Source organism: Prunus dulcis, chromosome 1 (genome assembly GCF_902201215.1).
Source record: "Prunus dulcis chromosome 1, ALMONDv2, whole genome shotgun sequence".
Lineage (NCBI taxonomy): Eukaryota > Viridiplantae > Streptophyta > Magnoliopsida > Rosales > Rosaceae > Prunus > Prunus dulcis.
In genome coordinates this window covers 40,722,230-40,744,002 of record NC_047650.1, presented here as the reverse complement: position 1 = coordinate 40,744,002, position 21,773 = coordinate 40,722,230, and the positions used below count along the sequence as shown (strand labels likewise).

The 21,773-nt window shown below is 35.2% G+C and overlaps 3 protein-coding genes across 6 annotated transcripts; 1 reads left to right on the top strand and 2 right to left on the bottom strand.

The window, feature by feature from the left end:
• Nucleotides 1-345: 345 nt before the first annotated feature.
• On the bottom strand, nt 346-2,324 carry LOC117637867 (2-alkenal reductase (NADP(+)-dependent)-like). The gene is made up of 4 exons (XM_034372912.1): nt 1,827-2,324; nt 1,522-1,699; nt 1,172-1,338; nt 346-1,060 (listed from the first exon to the last, which is right to left on the bottom strand). The coding sequence occupies exons 1-4, from the start codon at nt 2,088-2,090 to the stop codon at nt 599-601; spliced, it is 1,071 nt and encodes a 356-aa protein (XP_034228803.1). The 5' UTR covers nt 2,091-2,324; the 3' UTR covers nt 346-598.
• A 5,517-nt stretch (nt 2,325-7,841) lies between these two features.
• Nucleotides 7,842-8,505, top strand: LOC117614488 (50S ribosomal protein 6, chloroplastic). The gene has a single exon (XM_034343313.1). It carries the CDS (start codon nt 7,938-7,940, stop codon nt 8,274-8,276), a length of 339 nt encoding a protein of 112 aa, XP_034199204.1. The 5' UTR covers nt 7,842-7,937; the 3' UTR covers nt 8,277-8,505.
• Nucleotides 8,506-9,314: 809 nt separating this feature from the next.
• On the bottom strand, nt 9,315-16,260 carry LOC117614794 (inositol-tetrakisphosphate 1-kinase 3-like). 4 transcript variants are annotated; one of them, XM_034343697.1, is made up of 10 exons: nt 15,918-16,260; nt 15,151-15,232; nt 14,914-14,946; nt 11,409-11,529; nt 11,159-11,251; nt 10,864-10,983; nt 10,589-10,765; nt 10,204-10,259; nt 10,036-10,120; nt 9,315-9,857 (listed from the first exon to the last, which is right to left on the bottom strand). In XM_034343697.1, exons 1-10 carry the CDS (start codon nt 16,070-16,072, stop codon nt 9,769-9,771), a joined length of 1,011 nt encoding a protein of 336 aa, XP_034199588.1. In that variant the 5' UTR covers nt 16,073-16,260; the 3' UTR covers nt 9,315-9,768. The 4 variants fall into 4 exon arrangements, with proteins under 4 accessions (XP_034199588.1, XP_034199591.1, XP_034199592.1 ...); XM_034343700.1 differs by lacking the exon at nt 15,918-16,260 and adding an exon at nt 14,589-14,699 and having other exon boundaries at nt 15,151-15,224; XM_034343701.1 differs by lacking the exons at nt 14,914-14,946; nt 15,151-15,232; nt 15,918-16,260 and adding an exon at nt 14,412-14,562.
• Between the last annotated feature and the right edge of the window lie 5,513 nt (nt 16,261-21,773).

Sequence of the window (21,773 nt, the reverse complement as noted above, 5' to 3'; positions counted from 1 at the left end):
CATACGTATGTATACTTCCTTCTTCCATATAATACTCATATAATACTTCCTTTTGATTTTTTACTTTCCAAGAGTTACTATCCATATAAAGAATTTAATATTTTTTCATTTAATACTCGTATTATACACGTACTTATGTATTTTTTAATAATACTTTTATTTTCCGTACACGTCTTAAAAGTTCAGTTAATACAAGATTTTATGTGTAGAACTGATGCATTTTGGGCTATTCTTAATTTATGTGGGCCTTTTTTTTAACGTTTCATGAGTGGTCCTTTTTATATAAATTAACAAACACTTAAATTTAAAATTTTATTTTAATTTTTGTTCAAAATAAGGTAAATATTGAAGATAAAAGACCTCAATTTTTATTTCTGTCCAGGGCCTCCAATATCAATGGATCGGCCCTGCTACATTTTTTAAACAAATTACTGTAGCCGATTACAATAATATGCTTGAGGAATCCCACCAAACCAACCTGACCCTTGCTTTCTCAAAGCACGGACAGAGAATTACAAGCAGAACTAGCCATAGGCTATATAAGAAGAAGGCACAACAACAACAACACTGAAGAATTAACAAGTAGAGATTTGATGATTCATTGGTGAGCAAGTGCAATGACTTGTTTGCCAAAGTTGCGGCCATTGAAAAGCCCAACCAGGGCTGCTGGACCATTCTCAAGGCCTTCAACTATGTCTTCCACATACACTAATTTGCCTTGGCGGATGTAAGGCAGCACAAAGTCTAAGTATTTGGGCACGATGTGATCGTAATCGCGATGTGTAAATCCATGTATATGCAGTCTCTTAAATGCAACTTGCATCAAGTTTTTAATTCCTTGAGGCTCGGGAAGATTGTATTGTGAAATCATTCCGCAAATAGTAATGCGACCGTGTTCTCTCATGTTGAGCAGCACAGCCTCCAGCATATCCCCACCAACATTCTCAAAGTAGACATCAATGCCTTGAGGAAAATACCTTTTCAGAGCTGCGTTTAAATCATGCTCCTCCTTGTAGTTGAAGGCCTCATCGAACCCCAACTTATTCTTCAGCAGGTCAACCTAGTTTAATTAAACCAAGATTCATAAAACAAAGACCATAAAATAAAAATGAAAAACTAGGCAGGAGTTACTCTTATGCAATAATGAATTTGAAGCCAATAAGAAGGTTACCTTTTCTTTACTTCCAGCACTTCCAACAACATAACAACCAGCCAATTTTGCAAATTGTCCCACAAGCTGTCCAACTGCTCCAGATGCTGCAGACACGAACACGTATTCCCCTTTCTTCGGAGTGCATACTTCAAAGAAACCAGCATAAGCACTCTTACCGGGCATACCTACAGCAGCGGATTGGTTTGGATCAGGTCGTATCAGATCACAAAGAAAGAAATGTATAAGTAGTTACGACGACTGATATATAATGGGATGGGAGCAGACCATATTTATAATCACATGAGAGTTTGAACAAGCAGAGATTTGATCAAATGAGTTGTAACTTGTATGTATGGATATGTACTTACCCAGAATTCCAGTATAGTAGGAAAGGGGTACATCAGTGTGCTGGATTTTGATGAGGCTTTTAGTGTTTGTGATGAAGCTATACTCTTCCCATCTGGTTAGCCCCCATACCAAGTCACCTTCTTTAAATTCTGGATTACTGGAGTCCAAAACTTTGGCCACACCATACCCACGAATTGGCTGCATATATATAATATATACACAGGTTATTATATTATACATTCATGTGCCTGTATGTTAATTAATTTCCACCCCCACCAAAAGAATTAAACCAACAAAATTGTGATAGATTTAAAAGATGACTTACAGAGCCAGGGGTACAATATTCGTATTTGGTCATTTTGTAATGAGAAGTATCCATGATGAGAAATCGCATCATTGGATCGCAGGACAAGTAGAGGTTCTTGACCAACACAATATTATTACAAGGCCCTTCTCCTTGTCCTTGTTGTACATGTGGAACCTTCAAGCTTATGTTACTTGTCTTCACATACATGTCCGACTCGGTCGGATACCTGCCAGAGACGTAGTCCCTCAAAATCACCTGCTTGTTGCTCACCAATTTTGCCATGATTATTATTTCTCTCAGGCCTCAATAATTCTCTTTTTCTTGTCTGCTGCTGGGTACCAGAGACGGTCGTATTTATAGTAGGATTGGATTGGATTGGGGTCACCTACTTCCACAGTTGAGGCGGCGATTCTTGACTGGCTTTACTGTACCGGAGGGAAGGAAGGGAACGTAATTGCTTGCGACAGGAAGAATAATATGCAATTGCACTTTAGTCTAATCCAAAACCATGCTTACATGGTATCCAACTTACTTGAAACGTTTTCTTTCGTTCTCCAGAAAGTTAACAATTCATCATGCCATCTCAAACAGATCAAATTAAAGTCATTTGTCAAATCCCTTTTGTCTCCCTAGCCTAGTGTGCGTTTCAAACTTAAACTCCGATGACAGCATCAATTACGTAATCCTCCCAAATTTGTCGCCATTGTAACATCCATTTTTTTAAATAGTAAATTTAGCTTTTCCTCTTTAAATTAATTTTTTCTTACATCCAACTCATCACCTTATTTTTCTATATAAAATAAATAAAATAATAAAATAATAAAATACCTTTTTTTTTCCTTCTTAAAACCCCATGACTAGATACAACTCATCAACTTGTTACCTAAATAAGCTCAAATTTTAATTTGTTGCACCTTTTGGATTCCAAAAGTACCCCTAATTATCATTTACGTTAAATTTGGAAAGATTATGTACATTTCTCTCCATTAAATTAGGTTCGCATTTTCCCATTTAATACTTGTATTATATGCTTACGTACGTATATTTCAATAATGCTTATGTTTTCAGAAGTTATCTACCGAAAACCACCATGAACTATCACGCTTGTCTAAACGTCCATCGTGAATTTTTTTTTTCTGCCAATTTAGCCCTTACACTAAATTTTATCTTTAATTTAGCCCATACCGTCAGTTTTTGGCAATTTCCATCCAAATCTCTATTTAAAAAGTCATATGTTAGGCACATGATTCACTATTGAATTAAAAATTGATTTTTTTTTAAGTTTAAAAATAATCGAATCTTTAAAAATTACATAACTGAAAGAAAAAAATTAGGTTTATTTTCTGTTTTACCTCTAAAACGGACGCTTGGTCTCACTTTACCTCTTAAACTGAAATTTTCTCACTTTACCACTTCCGTCCATTTCCATCCACAAAATCGTTAAGTGTGCTAACGTGGCATGACATTCTAGTAATTTTAGCTCTTTATATTCTCACTTCTCTATCCCTCTATCCCTCTATCCCTCTACCCCTCTCTTCTCTCCCATCCCGAACCCAACCTCCATCGCACCCCAACCCACCCCCTCCCTATATGGGGGCGGATCCGTGGCACTATGTTTTTTATACAAGTTTTTACACAATTTTATAACCTTTGGATGCAAGCACTTTTAACGGTTAAGATTACATGTGACTTCACTATTTAACTTACAAATTAATAAATAATAAAATATTAAACTCCTCACTTTTCTATTAATTTTGGTCAAATTCCCCACTTTTCTAGGTAACTTTAATGTGCCAATAAAAATCACTCTCTCTCCTCAATAAAATTCACAATAAAAAGTAATTAATCTCATTCTCCTCAGAAACAATTCAATTAAAAAAACAAGAACAAAAAAGAAAACTCATATCTATCTATCACACGGAAAGTCTTAGAGCACCGATGGCGGATTTATAAGCTTTGTCATGTTTCTGTTCTCAATTGCTTGAAAACAAGCAATATAAAGTCTAAAGACATATGCTTTGTGTTGGCGGCCATGAATGGGTTTATGAGGTTCCCTTTTTCTTCAGCTTTTTCCTTCGATTTCTTTGGCTGGGGCTCTAATATTTTATTCAATTGTCCTCAGTTTGGATTGGTATAAAAATAATAATAATCTTTGTTTTGTTTTTGGTATGATTTCCTCTTTATGTTGTATCTATTCACCAAAATCTCATCCTCAATCGCAGTGATCTCTAATGGAAAACCTATATCCTAAGATGTACAGATTAAAAAAAATTCACAGAGCATTATAGTATTGTAAAAGTGGGCTTCTCTTAATCATTTCTCGAGATTTCACTTAATCATCATTTTAATCTAGAAGCATTTGAAGACAAATCTTATACATGCATTCATGATGCATGTGAAGATTCATGTAAAGTTTGATAAAAATTTACTCAGCCCAACTCCCACTCTCTTCTCCATGTGCTAAAAATGTAATGTTCAAGCTCTAAGAAAAATGATATGAACCATAAAAACCTTCACGAACACTCTTCTCTTCAAGTTTGAGTATTTTTGGGTGGATAGTTTCAAGTTTGGGTTGCAGATGAAAGAGGAGAAGGAGAATGGGGAAGGAAAAAATTTCCCCGAAAGGCACAGTGGGAAATAAATGATTTTTTTCATCTCACAATTGCAATTTTCTTATAGGATAATGTGAAAATATAAATAAAGAGAGAGAAAATAGAGTGGTGAATTTAATTCAAATGAATTTCAGTTTATAATAATTTAAAAAAGAAAGAATTAGTTTATATTTAATCTCATCCATTGATAGTGGGTTAATCTAAAGGTGTGAAAGGTTTGGGGTTGGGGTTGGGTCTGGCGAGGGGAGGGGAGAGAAGAGAGAGGATAAAGTAAGACCGAGCATTCGTTTTCAAGGGTGAAACAGTAAATAACCCAAAAAATTAAACATGGCAATCAATGTCTTCCCAAGTCGACGACCATCGCCTTTACCCCAAATTCAGAGCTTTTCTTTGACAACGGTGCATCAGTGAAGCTGTTGCCTAGTTTCTGAGCCCAGTCCTGCTTCCTTGACCAAACTTCACAACTGCCAAAGTTACTCATATATTCTTTGTGGACTCCCTTAAGTTGGTGTTGAAAATAATCTCTTTGGTTTTGCATGAGCGTGCTCTTACTGGGTTGGTTTTTTATAAATAAAGTGCAGTACTGCTTCATTAATTTAATTTATTAACTATTTACTTTTTAATTCATCGAAGAATAGCTATTTCCTTTTTTCCTTGTATCTAAATTTTGTATTAAACAAATATACGTACCCATATGTCGATTCATGAATTGTTTTTTCATAGAGACGGGATGAGGCAATGGAAGAGCAAGATTATGTTCATCATTAGAGGGAAGAAACTACCTTTTCAAAGGAAGAAATATTGTGGGATTAATTCCTCTTCAGCTTCACTGGTTGCTTGTTCCCTACTCTTGTTCTTTGAAGGTTCAATTTTGGTATGAAGCCGAGTCACGTCCTACTCTCTTCCGGATCAGCGATTTACCGAACGTGTATCTAAATGATGATCAATGACTATGAAAACAGGACACTTGATTGAGCAAATAATAATGAATTATATGTAGACTGTAGTTTTTAATTCACACAATAAGTGTTTCCATTTCCTCAGTAACACTAGTATGTCATTACTTACAAGTTACAACAATCACAAATCTTCCTGTACCCAAACGAACCAAAAACGTGTAAACCGACAATTGAACACAAAATCTTAGTGGGTGCCTTGAACAAATTAAATCCCCCAATAGGTGACATGAACGGAAGACTGGTAATTCCCCAAGAAAAACAACGCCACAACCAGAGCACCCAAACCCAAAGGCTGCAGATGCTTCTTTAAAGATTCAAAGGGGTCATAACCAATTGGGGTTTCGATCCCAAAGAGGTGTCTTGAAAGTTGGCCAATGGGTTCAAGAACATGCAACGCAGCGAGTACAAGTAGTATTAGCAAAAAAGATATCAAACCCACTCGGTCTATCATAGGCTTGCAAATTGGTGATGAGAATGATGAGATTGACATGCGCAGAAAGACGACCGTTGCCGCTGAAACGACTCCGGGAAGAACACGGGTAACCCATAGAGGCCCTGATGTGCTTATTGTTCTGTGAACTCCCATGTTGATTGCATTGAATATCCTAAGCGACCTTCGATCAAACAGTTTATGGGTTCTTGAAAATGAGAATTTCTTGATTTTTTGTTTGGAGAACGGAGAGAGAAGTGCGGAGAGAGGAGAAGGGTCAGTCCATAACCGTCTAACTTGTTCTTCGGATTTTTTGACCGTTAACTTCTTTTTTCTTTTTTGAGCCTTGGGCTACAAGTTATTACGCGTGAGTTTGAATATTTGGCGGCTTGGAAAATTTTACAAAAACTGGGGGAATAAATTAAAAGTTTCTCTTCCTAGTTTTTTTTTTTGGGGAGCTTTGGTTAGTTTACTATTGTGATAGATAGTAATCTAATTTCACCTGATATGGATCAGGCCAATGATCAATAAATGAACCTCAAATTACAGCTAATAAATCCCGTAAATTACAAGAATTGCCACTCAAATTAATTTTCATAATTTCAATATTTCATTTGTGGTGTGTATTTTTATGTTACTCTTATATTAGTTTTTTTAGACTTATAGATTAGAAAATGCAACATTTTGTATTTTTATGTAACTCTTGTATTGGTATTTTTTAGGCTTAAATAGAAACTGCAATGCATTGTATATTTTTTATGTTACTCATATATTGGTAATGGAAAAAAAATTTAGTTAGTGAGTTATTACTAAAATCCAATCAAAGGAACTATGCAATGTTCCTACCACTCCCGTTTAGTGTAGATACTGAATGTGATCCACTTTGACCAATTGATATCGGATCGAGCCCAAAACTTGGGAAACATCATGATATAGTGCGAGGATTCATTTGTTCAGTTTTTACTAAAATCTAAGCAAATGAACTATCCAATGTTCCTACCACTCCCATTTAGTTTAGAAACTTAATGTGTCCCACTTCTTTAACCAATAAATTTCAAATCGAGTCCAAAGTCTGGGAAACATCATAATATAATGGGAAGAATCATTTAGTGAGTTTTTACTGAAATCGAATCATAATATAGTAGGAATCGTCATTTGGTGAGTTATTATTGAAATCTAATCAATGAAATGATGCAATATTCCTACCACTCCCGTTTAGTATAGATATTTCATGTGACCCACTTCTTTGACCAATTAATTTAGGAGCGAGCAAAAAACTTGGAAAACATCATAATATAGTCGGATGAGGCATTTGGTGAGTTTTTACTGAAATACAATTAGAATATAGTAGGAGGAGTCCTTTGGTGAGTTTTCCAGAAGCTCCCCAACACGTGTCATAATCTGCCAGCGCATGTCAACAACGCATGTTAACAACTTCCGCATTCTGTCGACAGCACCTGTCGAGAGCTTCCGAGCCAACCTGCCGAGAGTTTCCACAATCTGTCGACAATTTCTTCTAAATTCTATCGACATCTTCCGAAGGCAATTGTCAACATATGTCGACACTTACTGCACATGATGGGCCTTAGCTACCTAATGCCATGCCAAATCCTTTACTGTCTTTTCTCATCTCAGGACACTCCTCTTCCCACTTTGTCTTGCCTTCATGTGCACAACTCGTTGCGCAACTTCCTTGCCTTAGCATGGTGCAAGACACTCAACCATGCCTTGGCATATCTCATTTGTTAAGGGTCTTGCACTGGGCTCCTCATCATAAACAAGTGCTTGCAATCAACTTCAATTGGGCTTGCTTGCTCACATATTTGTATTACCCCTTTGTAGGTATTTGTATTTCCTATAGTGCCTAATGGTTTTTGTGCCTGATTTATTAATATAATAATCGTTTTTCTCAACAACAAAAAAAAATATTTGTTATAAGGCCTAAAGGAGACAATTGGACCCAAATCCAATAACCAAGCAAAAGGCCCAAAAAATAAAACACTAAAGGTCACACCCACCACGACAAATCAATACTAAAAGATAATGTGTGCAAAACATTATCCCCAAAAGAGGTACAGAAACTAGAAAACCCGACGCCATCGTCTTTTTCTCACTGTGAGAACCGAAGATGTCAGTTTCAGCTGTGTTGGGGCCTCAATTGGTGGCTGTGGGTGTGCCCGTGAAGAACCCATCTGCGACGGCGTCGTTTGGGGTCCCAAAGACATCCCCATGGCGCGGCTCAGTTGGTGGAGGTACTGGGTTGATGATTGAGTGTTCGTCGAGGCCACAGAAGAAGGCCACTGCTCATCACAGGAAGACTCGGCCTCGCAAAACGCAGCCATGGGACGTGAAACGCAAGCCCACTGTGTACACTCCTCTGCCTCCTCTCCCTGCCGACTGGACATTGGTCTCTTCTGCAGATGAAGCTTCATCTTCTTCCCCACAAGAGCCACCCACTACTGAGTAGAACTTGGTTCACCCAATTTGGGTTATTATTTTATGTTTTGTTTTGGTTTTGTTTTTGTAGCTTTGGACATTTGAAGCTTTTGTGCATGTTGGGTTCTGTTTGACCAATTATTATCATTTTGCTTCATCCTGCTTCTTTATCTATCTGCCTATGTAATTTGGGTTGGGTTGGTTTCTGGGTTTGTGAATTAATTGAGGTTGGGTTTGGGTGGCATTGCTTGCCCCATTTTGATTTGGTTTAAAATGAACTATCAGATTTTAAAATTAATTGTTTATGTACTAATCTCAATTTTCAACTCATGCTAGTATAAAAATGAGGAAATAACTTACGCGGGTTAGGCAAGTTGGCTGGGCTCTCTTGCACTTAAGTTCGAATTCCTTTTTCGTAGATTAAATTAATATAAAATAATTTAGACTATTTGCTTCTTCTTAGTCTTGAATTAAACCCGTATCAGAGTGCAATGGGGTTTGCCTCACCACCTATCCCTCTCCTCAAATCTTGCAGCTGGATTTGTAGTCATTTGGTCAATGTTTCAATCCCATTTCCTACCTCTCATCTCAACCTAATCCATCACAGAGCAATATTGAAGTTCAGTCATGCTATTTGCTACCTTCTGCAATTCTATTTAATGGCTTCGTGTTGATAGAGAAACAAATTCCTTGGAATGAAGGATGTCCTTTACCCTTTTCATTAACTGATTACGATTTGCTCTAGCGTTTGAGAGAATAAGTGATAATTTTCAGCATGAGCATGGCATGATAATCACACATGAATAAATTTCTTCAGCACAAACTCGAAATCAAAGGTACTTTCCTCAACATCATCTACTAAAATGATACAATTTTTGGCTCGTGAAGTACCAGTAGATTTTTATGGTATGGGGTGTATTGAGTTTAAAGCTGGCCTCAGCACACAACCAGAACATTACAATCCAAACACATAAAAGGGGCAGAGTGAACCAAGGAGCCCTTGAATTACCATGGGCAACTTTCTCATTTTCTGAAAAGTTACTTCATTTCAATGGAGAAGATGGAACCATGGTTAAAAATTCCAGTGGTTCATACCTACGAAAAAGTAGGGTTCAATTGTAACCCCAAAAAAAATATATATATATGTAAGTGGCATCAATTATAAAATTGGAAATGACATCAGATAAAAAATTAACCCAACAAACTTTTGAGATTCTGTAATTAGCAGCTGCTTACATGATCTACCAACGACAGAAAAAGGTAGAAAGAAAAAGAATCAACAGAGCCAAGTTAGACTTATGAGAACTCTGTACATGATGCATTCTTCTGGGGGGAACATCTCCTATTAGCAACTTGACTGTACGGCCGAACATCTTCCTTCGGCCATCAGCAGGGATCCACACATGTCACTGTACGTGGGACCGAAGCAAGGAACCTTGCCCTGCAGAATCTTATTGAGGTGGTCTGCTATATCTGTGATCAGACTCCCACCTTGTTCTCAAGGAGAGTCAATTAAAAGTTTTTCAGCCAGATCTTTTTTTGTACTTGGCCTGCACCAGGCTCAAGAGGAAGTCCGTAAATATGTGCTCATACTCTGGCATTTTCCCATACCCTGCAACAAGATTCAAGGGCAGTTTAACAGCCATACAAAATGACTTCTGATAGTGCAATAGATAGAATCAACATAGTAGCTAAAAAAGATGCTGAACTCAGTTAATTGTTAATGGACAAGAATTAACTCAAACAGAGAGAGAGAGAGAGAGAGAGAGAGAGAGAGAGAGATCACTTGCCAGGGAAATAGTTAATGTCAATGACATAAAACCGATCTCTGGTCCCATGCTCTCTGATCATATCCAAGTTGAACAGCCGCAGACCCTACAAAGATAGGACAAGTTTATATGAATTCCATGCATCAACACGGGCATGGCACAAACCACATAGTGAAAAGTATGAGCTACCAGTCTACGGCGAAGTTCTTTGGCAAGTCTCTCAAGTAACGGTCGTGGAGGAAGTTCTGCATGCAAAACAGTAATTGCTTAGCAAATTTTTCAAGACCCATATTACAGTTATGATGCATAACAAAAAATATATATTAATTAGTTAAATTTCACTGTTGCTTCCATGCATTTGACACCTCAGTTGATGGTTCAACCCTTCAAAATATCAACCAACCAGCCAACATTATTTTATTTTTATATTACAAATGGCAACTTACATTTTAACTCACAAACAAAAACCAAGTTCAGCAATGAAACACAAGCTTTATGTTTGAAAAGACAGTTACAATGCAAAGTTTATCAAGATGCAACGGAAGAAACCCAATTCCTAGACAGGAAAACTCACCAGCAATGCCTGGGTCCAGATCTGCATCATCTGCAGAAGCTGCAGCACAAGAAACCCTGGGGAAACGATATACACCAGCCGTTTTGGAGAGCTCTCGTTTACTGACATCAGGTAAAGAGAAACGCCTGACCACTTTTATAGCTTCACCCACAATATAGACTTTAAAAAGAACACCTCCTGTAATCAGAGAAGAAGTGAAATCAAGAATTATGATATGCTTGCAGTTATATTCAGGAAATCAATGATAAGAAACTACATGGATCTTAGTTTCGTACCATGGTTTACGAACTCCTGAAGAACAAGTGGAGGTTCAAGCTTTTGGAGAGAGTATCGATCAAAAGCAAGTGATAATTCATGTGACTTTGCACTTCCATCATTGACCAGTGGCTTTGCAACTGAAACATAAAATGTCAATACATCTCCCAAAGATGAATAGCCAAAAAAGTACACCTATGGTCCCGATATTTTCATAAAACCAACTACTGATATTACATAATACCAACGTATACAGTTAAAGCATATGGTCCTGATAGTTTCATAATACTAATTACTAAAACAACATACACATACCAATGGGTAGTGTCAGCCCACTATTTGCAACAGCATCAGGTATGGACGATGCATCTCTTTTGACAACCAACTGTCTGGGAACACCAACTTTGCCTGCATGAATACGTTAATCAGCATTACTGAGGACAAAAATTCAGTCGCCACACTTATAGTTTAACCTGACACTCAGCGTAAACCAAGTGAACCAAACTTCAAACAAGATACTATTCACAGGTAATCCAACATTTAGGACATAAAGCACAGAGCATACCATAGGAATCAGACAAGTTCATATCAGCAACAGCCTGGAGCATGGATTGACGATTGTGTAAATGTTGTATGGCATCAGGTGGATCAAGAACAGTGACTTCAGGATGTGTTTGCCTATAGTCCTACAATTAGGAGAAAAGGAGTGTGATGTGAGTATAACCAATATTGTATATCTACTGAACAAATAATTTACTAAACAATATGCAATCGCTAAACCAAATTTCAGTAAGAGTACCACTCAAAGAAAAAAGAAAGGAAGCTGGCAATTAGCAAGACCTAAAACAAAAACAGCAAAGAAAGGAGACATTTCTGATGATCCCCACCAAGGTGATCAAACAAAAAAGGAGACATTCCTTTTTTGTTTGTTTTTTCGAAGAGAAGTGTACAAGGTGATGTCCATCACTTTTTCTTATTTGAAGCAAACAAGTAATTCCAGTCCATCTAATTTCTCTACAAAATGCATGACTACAACATTGTCAAATTTCAAAATGCAAGCATGGCAATTGCATCTTTAATTCCAAAAACACATCTATCAAGAGGAACCCAAAGAAAACCACTGCTAGGTTTTAATAGTCGGGTCTTTTACAGAACATACAAGGACAAAGCAGAGCACCAATGGACAAAAAAAGAATGACATGGAGCAACAGAGTCATTCTTGTCCCGATTTAGAAAAGAAAACTGTCCAATCATTACTGTCAATCAGTTACAATCAAAATCATGTTACATTTGAAGATCGCTTAAAATCATTGTATATCTTTTTTTTTTACCAACTTTTAGTTGTTTCTGTTACTAAACTACACTTACACGTAAGAATTGAAAAGAAAAAAGGATGTGAGCGACCCACTTAAAACAGGACCTGATTACCAATCTTGTTTCATGTGGACCAAATTTTTTTTTTTCAAAAGCCTGAATTTTTTCATCAAGGGAACACCGTCAGGAGTTTCCAGTGTTTTTGTATAAATACTTCTACTCTCCAAAGTGGACAAATTTGTCCAACATGTGAAGAACCCAATTGGCCTTTCAAAACTAAAACAAAGGATAATATACATTTATGATATACTATGAAGCTTACACAAGCTGAAATTAGAAAGAGTGAAACACCTAAATGACCTAACAACACAGAGTGAAAACTCTTGATTACAGTCGTGAGCATTTTCCTTTAGGTTTGAAGTCTCAAAATCATGATAACTTTGATCATCTGTCCATAATCGTCAGAAGCCATTCAATATCCACAGTTATGATCAAAGAGCATTATAGATTGAGAAAGTTTTGCAATATACCATGTCTCTGAAAAACCACATGAATGTAGTTATGGTGTATGTACAATCTAACAACCCTAAGAAAAGAAATGAAAACAAAATGAAACTTAACAAAATGTAGAAAGCAAGTGCATAAATTACAACTTAAAGAAGACCAATTTAATTTCTTCTCTCTTTTTTTTTTTTCCATGAAAAGTCCTGAACTAAACAATATACCCTTTTTTTTCCAGATAAGGATCTAATTACTCAGAGAAAAATGTGAAGGTGGATATCTATCTACAATCTCACAAACACTTAGAAAAACTTTTGAACTGATGAAAAATGAATAGAAAATAAAACTTTAACAAATTGTAGAATGCAAGTGCATAAATTACAGCTTATGATAACTGTTATCTTCTTCCTCTTATTCCTAAGAAATAAAGAACAGAAAAGTCTAAGCTAAATATGTACAATTCTTTCAACAAGTTATTAAAACAATATAACAGATCAACCAAAGACTAGATACTGCAGAGAAAAGTTATTAAGAAAGAGCAAAACTGATCAGCAAATCATGGTCACTGATCAGAGTATGCCAAATGCAAGTATAGTTGTCCCTCAAACATTGCTTAGCTCAAGGTTGTTAAGTGACCCACGTGTGAGGGAAGATGCTATTGTGTATGCCATACCTTTTTCTACCATATCATTTCCTTAACAACTTAAACTTTGCTTTTGCAACAAACAATTATCAACCCCTACATCCCAAAGTACCATTGGTAGCACAAAAAACAAGACTAACTGTTGAAATTGGATTGACAAACTATTTCAAAGAAACATCTTTTATAATAAACCTGAAAACCTAAAAACCTAAAAACCTAAAAGGAAACCCAAAAAAGAGGACCAACAGCTCATTGACAGTATAAATTATTTTTCTGGGACACATACAAACTTTTTATGATACCTTTTGGAGCGTTCTGAGAATCAAATAAATTAGAGGTCTCCATGGGAGTCGGAGCACATTAGTTTTGTTTCCTTCAAATAAAAAAACCAAACAAAAACAAAAACTTTGCCACTTTAAAGCTTCTATTTTTTTCTTTTTGCACAAAAAGTATTTTTTATGAAGTTGCATCTTCACTGTACATAACAGAGATTAAATACTGAAATGAAATTGGATTTTTGGAAAGTCACCACTACAAACGATAAAATGTAGTTATTGAATGACTGCTCCATAACAATCATAAGCCAAAACAGCTTGTGTTTGGACACATCACCCGCTATCAAAATGACACCACAAAAATCACTATAGTTATGACTGGTCCAAGCATGGGAATGGGAGATAGTTACATTTCCTAGTCCTCATTTCCCACCGTTCCCATACATGGGAATGAACATCCTCTATTCCCATCTCGAGGGATTAGACATGGGAAGTTTATTCCCAAGAAGTTCAATCCGCGAACCAAACGGCCCTTATGGCCTACATTTCACGGATGTAAAAGTAAATAACAGAAATTAACATATATTTTGTATATGGTTCACACTGAGACACTTAAAAATTCAATCCATAACCCAACACAGTAAGTTTATAATTACTAGTAAGCTCTCCCATAAGCACAACCAACGACAATGTAAAACATAAAAAAACTAATCCAGCCAATATAGGAAATTTTGCAGCTATAATCCTACCAGGGTATAATGGATGGACAGAAATCTAAAGGTACCCGATGTTCAACCAGCATCTGAAAGAGGATGAGGAAGGGTGTTTTGCAGACCTTATCCTAGAAGTATAGCGCTGTAGACACTCAAAGGCAGGTATATCAACTCTAAATTCGGTCAGGTCAAGTTAGCTATCTCCGATTCAGCTGACAATGCGGGTAATTACTTATACCCTGGAAATATGAACCCGTTCAAGAGAATCAAGAATCTTTTACGGAAAATGCTTAGAAAACCTGAAAAACTCAGCTAGACGGCCATGGAAGTAGAAACATCGTCACTTGCTGGCTTGAGGCCTCGACCTCAACTATTGAGTCATAATTCATGATGAAGGAAAGTGAAGCACTCTGCACATTTAGTCAGACAGGAATAAGTTCTAAGCATTAACATTCTGGTTGCCGACCAGCAATGTCAGTGATTATTTTACCCCGTGCGAAGTATAAATGGCATTAGACAGATGATTAGCATATGCATTTATGCAACAAGTGTGGTCTCAAGAAAAATCAGTCCAGAATATTATTTTCTAAATACTAGAAAATTATAAAATTTACACAAACCAACCTCAAGAATCTGGCGCCACTCTTTTCCTGACAACTGCACGGAGAAGGGATAAAAATATGTCAAGTTTTCTACCCCATTTATCATAACAACCCTTTCACAGATGCAAGAGGTAACTATCAATAGTAGGTGTGTGCATGTAGGAATGGAGACTACAGGTAACATAATTTTATTGAATCTTCATCATGTAGATTGAAATCAAAATTAAGATTGTCAAATGATAAAAGGAAATTCCCCAACCTTATGCAGCACAATGTCAAAAGGACCTTGATCCGAAAGGGGCCTGTTATGATCGATAGCAACAAATAAAATCCCCTTGTTTCTGCATTAAACAAACAACATTTACACTTAGTAAGTACACAAAAAGTAAACCTTACTTGAAAAAACAGAGATATAAATCTGGCACGATAACTCTGAATCAAAGCCATTCAGCACAAGGAAAAAATTCAGAGGAAAAAAAAAAAAAAAACTATTTTAATAGTATTGAATACGAAAGATTCAACATTTAGTCATTGATCTTGGTAGATGTGCAACTGAGACCAAGCATAGTCATAAACGTTAAAACTTGTTAGGATTTCAAATTCTCGCAAATACATATGAAAACAGTTAGCGATTTTCTTACAACATATTTACAATTTTCGTTTTGGAATAAACTGAGAATACAAAAGTAATTACATTTTTAAAAGGGTCAGTGGAAAGGACTTAAAAGCACACAACTTGTGTATTCTTTTAACTCCAAAGGGAAAAAAAAAATCGCGGGACTTCAATCGGCAATAATTGATGGGTAGAAAATTCAGCGTGTCTTTCATTTTCTCGCCAGCCAAACGAAAATGACAGTAGTACTGGAACAATATTCGAAAACCAAAAGCCGAAGGAAAATCCCATATCAGAACAATTTCGGTCCACAAATCAATCCCCGTGGGAACAACAGAAAACAAAAACAGAACCTTTGGAGATTAATAATTTCGATTAAGGTCCATAAACACATAATATATTAGCCAAATTACCTAGCTAAACCTTCAAGCTTTGGCTGCAAAAAGCTCTTCGTCTTCTTAGACGTAAGAGCATAACCCACCACCACCAATCTCTTATGAGTGTTAATAGGAAACCCAACTTCCTCCCCCTCACCTTCTTCGGTTCCGTACGGCATTTCCTCCCTCATTTCCCTACTTTCTAAAGCAATTCTTCACCTGGGTATTGAAGATCTGATAGATTTATTGGGGTCTGCTACGACACACACGGAGAGAGAGAGAGAGAGAGAGGGAGAAACAGATAGAAGTGAAGATGATATTGGGGTGTGTTTGTGTAGGTGTGTGTGAGAGAGAGAGAGAGAGAGAGAGAGAGAGAGAGAGAGAGAATCAGAGATAAAATATGAAATAGACGAGGGGGTATAAATAAGATTTGCTTGGGTGGAAAAAGTAATTAGGAATTTGAATGCCCCCACCACACGCGTTTTGGTGTGGTCACCCTTTCTCTTATTCTATTTTTTAGGGTCTCTTTTATTTTATTCTTCTGGCAGAAAAAGACAATGTAATTATTTCCTCTTTTAAAAAAAAGACAATGTATTTATTTTCGACAAAATAAGTTTCGACAAAAAAAAAATGATAATACAAAATAAGCATACATATATTTCTTATCTACAATAAATTTATTATATTATTACAGGTTGATTGATAATACAATGTGATAGTTTATTATATTATTACAGGTTGATTAATAATACCACATGGTAGTGCGATGGTAGAGGAAGTGGTAAGAAAAAGTAAAGATTTTTTATTTTTTATTTTATTGAAATAAATTTACAAGTGTAAGTTGTGAGTCTCACATAAAATATGTATAATTTTCCAAGACAAACTATATCATCATAAATTATACAAATCAACCTTTGGATTAATTCCTTGAATCAATGTATTTGATTTAAATCAAGAGCTCAAGCAAATTAGGTATATGAATCAAACCACAAATCAAGTGATTCAAATTTTAATCATTATCAAAATTCACTATTTGCCCTTATTCAAAAGTAAGAGCTTTTGGCCATTTCGGAGGAAAATCAACCTAACCTCTAGCAAATTAGCAATACTCTTTTATGGCCAGTGTGCAAACACCCGAACCAAACCCATACTAAAAACAGTGGGTCTTATTTTCCCATACTAAAGTTATTGGTATGAATCATACTATTAATACTTTGTTATATTAAATATGTGAAATTTAATATAACAAAGTATAAAATAGTCCAAAAACACATCATATTTCTAAAAACACCCTCTATCTATCTCTCTAAAATTGGCCATTAGATTTTAAATTAATAACTTTAGCTAGCTCAATCATTGCAAAATTCATGGTTCTGTCATTGAGAGAGAAAAGAGAAAAAGAAAAAAATCCCCAATCCGATTCCCATTTCTTGAGATATTTGATTTAAGTATTTTAAATAGAACTGCATATTAAATTATTATATATGCGTAAGTAAACGAAGTAAAAGTCAATTTCTTCTCATTTCCATTATCTATAAATAAACGAGCCAAAGTAACTACTCACACTTTATTATAATGGAGCTTTGAAGTGTAAATTTGCTATTTTCTTTTTTCCTTGGAGTTTTGAAGATAAAGCTTGAATACTTGTTTTGAAGGAGAATGGCCATGACATGACATATGTGGTTTATTTAGGTCAATCTATTTGGAGATGGAGAATGACCTGCATACAGAATTTTCCATAGGGAGGTTCAATAATCTTTTGAAGGAGCAAGTTCTTGACTCTTGACATGACATGACATGACATATATGTAGTGATGTAATGAGGTCAATTGTTGGAGATATAGAATGAGTGGAGTCTGGATAAGCATTGCACATTATAAAATTCTTCTTATTATATTCAGATGAAGCCATGGTGGTATTAGTTAGTTTTATGCATGTCTGACTCACACATTATAAAGTTGGTTCAAATAATTTTTTTCTTCTTTTTTTGAAGTATCTGAGGTCCACATATATCTTCATTGAATCTTATCTTTGGGTGAGACTTAGCCACCTGTAGGCAATAGCTAGCTAGTATTCGTTTCCTTTTAACTGACAAAGATTTATCTTCATATGTGTTCCTCAGTGGCCGACTAAATCAAACCAAACCATGCATGCATTTTTTTAAAGTTAAAAAAATATTTTTTTATTGAGAAGGGCGATAATATACTGAACTCTCATATACTACATAAATGTTAAGACTCGAATTAAAGATTTTTTTCTGAAAAAGTAATTGCTCCAAACCACTACACTAATGAATCATTTGCTTTTTAAGCATTTTTAATTTGCAAGGATGAAAACATATTTGTGAATATCATATTGTTTGGGTTTGAAACTAAATTCTTATTTGATTTGAGCTTATTGAAAACAATGTGTATTCTAAGTGTAAGTGATTTAATGAATGATGAGGAGTATTGATTTGTTGATCCGATATAGAATTGAAGCATGACAGAATTTTATTTTTTTAGGTGTTCGATTGCCTAATGGCATTGGCAGTCATGGCAATTCGACCTGATTTGATTAAAAAAATTCAGTTGTGTTTAGATTAGATAGTCAAAATTCTACACCAAGTGATTCAAACATTCAATGAGAAGGATTTTCATCAAGTTAGGTCAAGATTCCTATAATTCTAAAGTTTAAGCCTTTAGGAAATTCCCCTCCCTCCCCCACCTCCCACCCGTCATCAACTAATCACAAATGATTCTGAAGATTTTAGAAAATTTATAAGAGATTTCAACCCATTGAAGATTGTCACACCTTGCGTTGTTATGGTTTTTCGAAAAGCAGAACAATAAGGGAATTAAGACTCATGCAGAGCAGTCTGATGCTCAATCCCTTGTTTCCAGACAATAGACTAATCTTCTTCATGCAGTGTGAGAAATTTTGTAAAAGAAACCAAAATGGACAAAATTGCCCTTATTTATTTTTGGATTTCCTAAGAAATCCTTTACATTTACATGTCTTTGATTTGAAAGTTGAGAGGTTTTTCTGTCTTTTTTGAAAAATCTTTGGCTTTTTCTAAAATTGAAAATTTTTTTGTGGCTAAAACCTAAATTTACTTAAATGGGATTAATCTGTCTGTCAATAACGACGAAAATGTTCTTCGAAAAGGGGTTTGAGACGTCTACCTCAATGCCATAATGGAAAAGGTGATCTTGTCCCAATTCAAGTAGCACTACCAATTTTATTTTTTTAGCAATAATAAGGGTATTTAATATTCGCCTCTAAAAGAACTTCTAGAGGCAGATATCTTGAAAAAATGCCCCTAATGCAAGGGAAAGAAAATAAATTTTTTGGCATAAGTTCAATTCTTATGAGAGATGTTGGGTGCAATTTATGTAGAAGTTGTTGTTAATCCACGTCTTTTGACTTTTGCGCCACATAAAATTACATGCCTTTTTTTATTTATTTATTAATGTTTACATTTTATTTTATTTATTTATTATTTTATTATTCTAATTATACCCCTAAAACATAAATAAGGTAAATTATGGATTTGTAAAACCGGTAAGTATACAAAGAAACACATTATACACACACACACACATATATAAGAGGAAACATTGAATTTTAGGAAAGTGTTTTCATATAATTCCATTTATAATATTAACATATATTGTAAATTCCTTAAAAATTATGGACATAATAAATGCTAACTTGGCGAGAGTGGAATGCAATTGAAAAGGGAGAGCATATGGACTACATCCATTACATCTTGATGAAAATGGACCTATATCTAAGAAGCTTGAAAAAAAAAAAATGTCATAGATACTAGCTATTTATGTCATAGAAAAAAAATATGTCTTGATGAAAATTGTTATCCCCATCCTCATACCTGGCCTAATGAGTAATATATTTATTTTTAGTTAATATGTAATATAATATAACTATTTATGATTATGATATAATATTTATTTATTTAGTTTTGTCAATTGAATTGGGATTATTTTGAGTTGTTGAGTAGAATTTTATAATTCTTTTTTTTATTTTTTTTTTATTTGCCAAAGTTATGAAAGGGGAATGAGGAAAACTCATATACACGAGTACTATGTGGGTTTGAACCAAGGACCACTTGGGGGCACCCCAAAGGCATGAGCCAATCCAACTAATACCTCATTGGTAATTTTATAATTCAATTGAATGTAATTAAGTTGAATGATTATTTAAGATGAATTTTAAGTGTTATAATGTAGGACAAATATTTTTTTAATAATAAAAATCAAGGATTCGGAGCGGGTTTGGGAGGTAGCCCCTCGATGGGTACAAGCACAAGGATTCCCTGAAAATTTTATATAGAGGATAGGGGCAGGGACATGGATGGTATTTTGCTAAAACCAGCCCTGAACTAGCCCATTGCCATCCCTAAGCCCATATCGTAGGTTTGGTTTCAGTAGCCGACAGTTTGTTGCTCCCTAAATCAATTTCGACCTCCAAAACTTTACTGATATTGATATACGCTGACTTTTGCCAAAATCAGTAAAAATCGATCAGTCGATACCAATGGTTTTCACTTTTTTGGTATAAAAACTCACCCCTAGTTGAGGGGAGAGGAGGGCATTGAGTAACGGCGAGAGGAAGAGAGAATAGGGGATTAAAAAATTATTTTTTAAAGAAATTTTTTTTCACACGTGGCACTTTTGTGGCATACATCTATGCAAAAACAGTAGGTCTTATTCGTGCCATGTTAGCATTTTTAATAGATTATTTTACGAGTTTGACAGTGAATGACAAAGTAGGGCGTACCATTGATCAATGAGGTAAAGTGGGTCACTTTAAATTTCATGGAGCAATATGATATTTGATCAAAGTTTTAGGAACACTCAATTAAGTCAAATAAGTAGTTTCAAGAGGGGATGAAGGAGAGAGAGGTTTTTTCTTTAATTTTTTTTTTCTTTTGTATTATTGATTTGTCAATCCTTGTGGCACAATATGAATGAGTATAATGTACACATTAATTGCCACATCATCATTAACTTCGAACTTGACGGATAATTCGTTTGGATGAGTGAAAATAACTCGAAATTTAACTAAAAGTTAGGAATTTAAAATGAGAAATTGACAATTCCCTTATTTTGCAACTTAAGCACAGAATTTATTACATGACGCCCGAAAAAAATCGTGGAAATTGGGGTATTAAATTCTTGAGTTTAATTTTCACCAAAATATGTGTCATTTTCACAATTTTCATAGTGTCATTTACAAAATTATGTCATTTACAAAATTTGACATACATAAATCCAAACACTAAAATCTTCAATTGCTAAAAATTGAAATAATAGAAATTAAAATTATGTTATTTTAAAATTTTATATAATTTTCAATTCATTCATCCAAAGGACGGAAATATAAAAGCAGTGAGAAAACGAAACTTTACAAAGTTGACAAAAAAGATAGTTTAGACTGAAACTCAGTAAACTTATATGCACTAAAGTGAAATTACTTATACCCTCAAATTATTGACAGAGAGATATTATGTCACTATCCTCCCACTATCCTCCTTAGAACCCAATACATGTTTTAGAATCTAAATTGTCGTCTACTGCCAACTTAAATAAAATGCGGTTCACATAAAGAGGACAAAGGGTTTTGGACGACTGATATGACTCACTACATCATCATTCTTGATTCTTTGCTTTTCTTGAATTTTGCTTCTCTTTCATTCACATTTCATTGTCTGTGCAAAATTCTTAGCAGGTTGTGGTAGTAGGAACACCATCTATATGCATGAAACTCGTGATTTCAATGTTCTTGGATGTGCAGGCAAGCAAAAGCCCCACATGCTGCCGCTGTTTCGTTTGCTAGCCTATTTATATGTACACAATTCCCTTTTCCATATGGCTTGTCATTGCAAATAAA

What these genes read in the sequence shown, in the direction of transcription:
- LOC117614488 (XM_034343313.1), top strand. Translation starts at nt 7,938, where the DNA reads ATGTCAGTTTCAGCTGTGTTGGGGCCTCAATTGGTGGCTGTGGGTGTG.
- LOC117614794 (XM_034343697.1), bottom strand. Translation starts at nt 16,072, where the DNA reads ATGAGGGAGGAAATGCCGTACGGAACCGAAGAAGGTGAGGGGGAGGAA. An exon ending in AGTGGCGCCAGATTCTTGAG is followed by an intron (nt 11,530 to 14,913) that starts GTTGGTTTGTGT and finishes TCCTAATTGTAG; the next exon opens with GACTATAGGCAAACACATCC. An exon ending in GAACTTGTCTGATTCCTATG is followed by an intron (nt 11,252 to 11,408) that starts GTATGCTCTGTG and finishes GTATTCATGCAG; the next exon opens with GCAAAGTTGGTGTTCCCAGA.
- LOC117637867 (XM_034372912.1), bottom strand. Translation starts at nt 2,090, where the DNA reads ATGGCAAAATTGGTGAGCAACAAGCAGGTGATTTTGAGGGACTACGTC. An exon ending in CTACTATACTGGAATTCTGG is followed by an intron (nt 1,339 to 1,521) that starts GTAAGTACATAT and finishes CCGCTGCTGTAG; the next exon opens with GTATGCCCGGTAAGAGTGCT. An exon ending in GTGCTGGAAGTAAAGAAAAG is followed by an intron (nt 1,061 to 1,171) that starts GTAACCTTCTTA and finishes TAATTAAACTAG; the next exon opens with GTTGACCTGCTGAAGAATAA.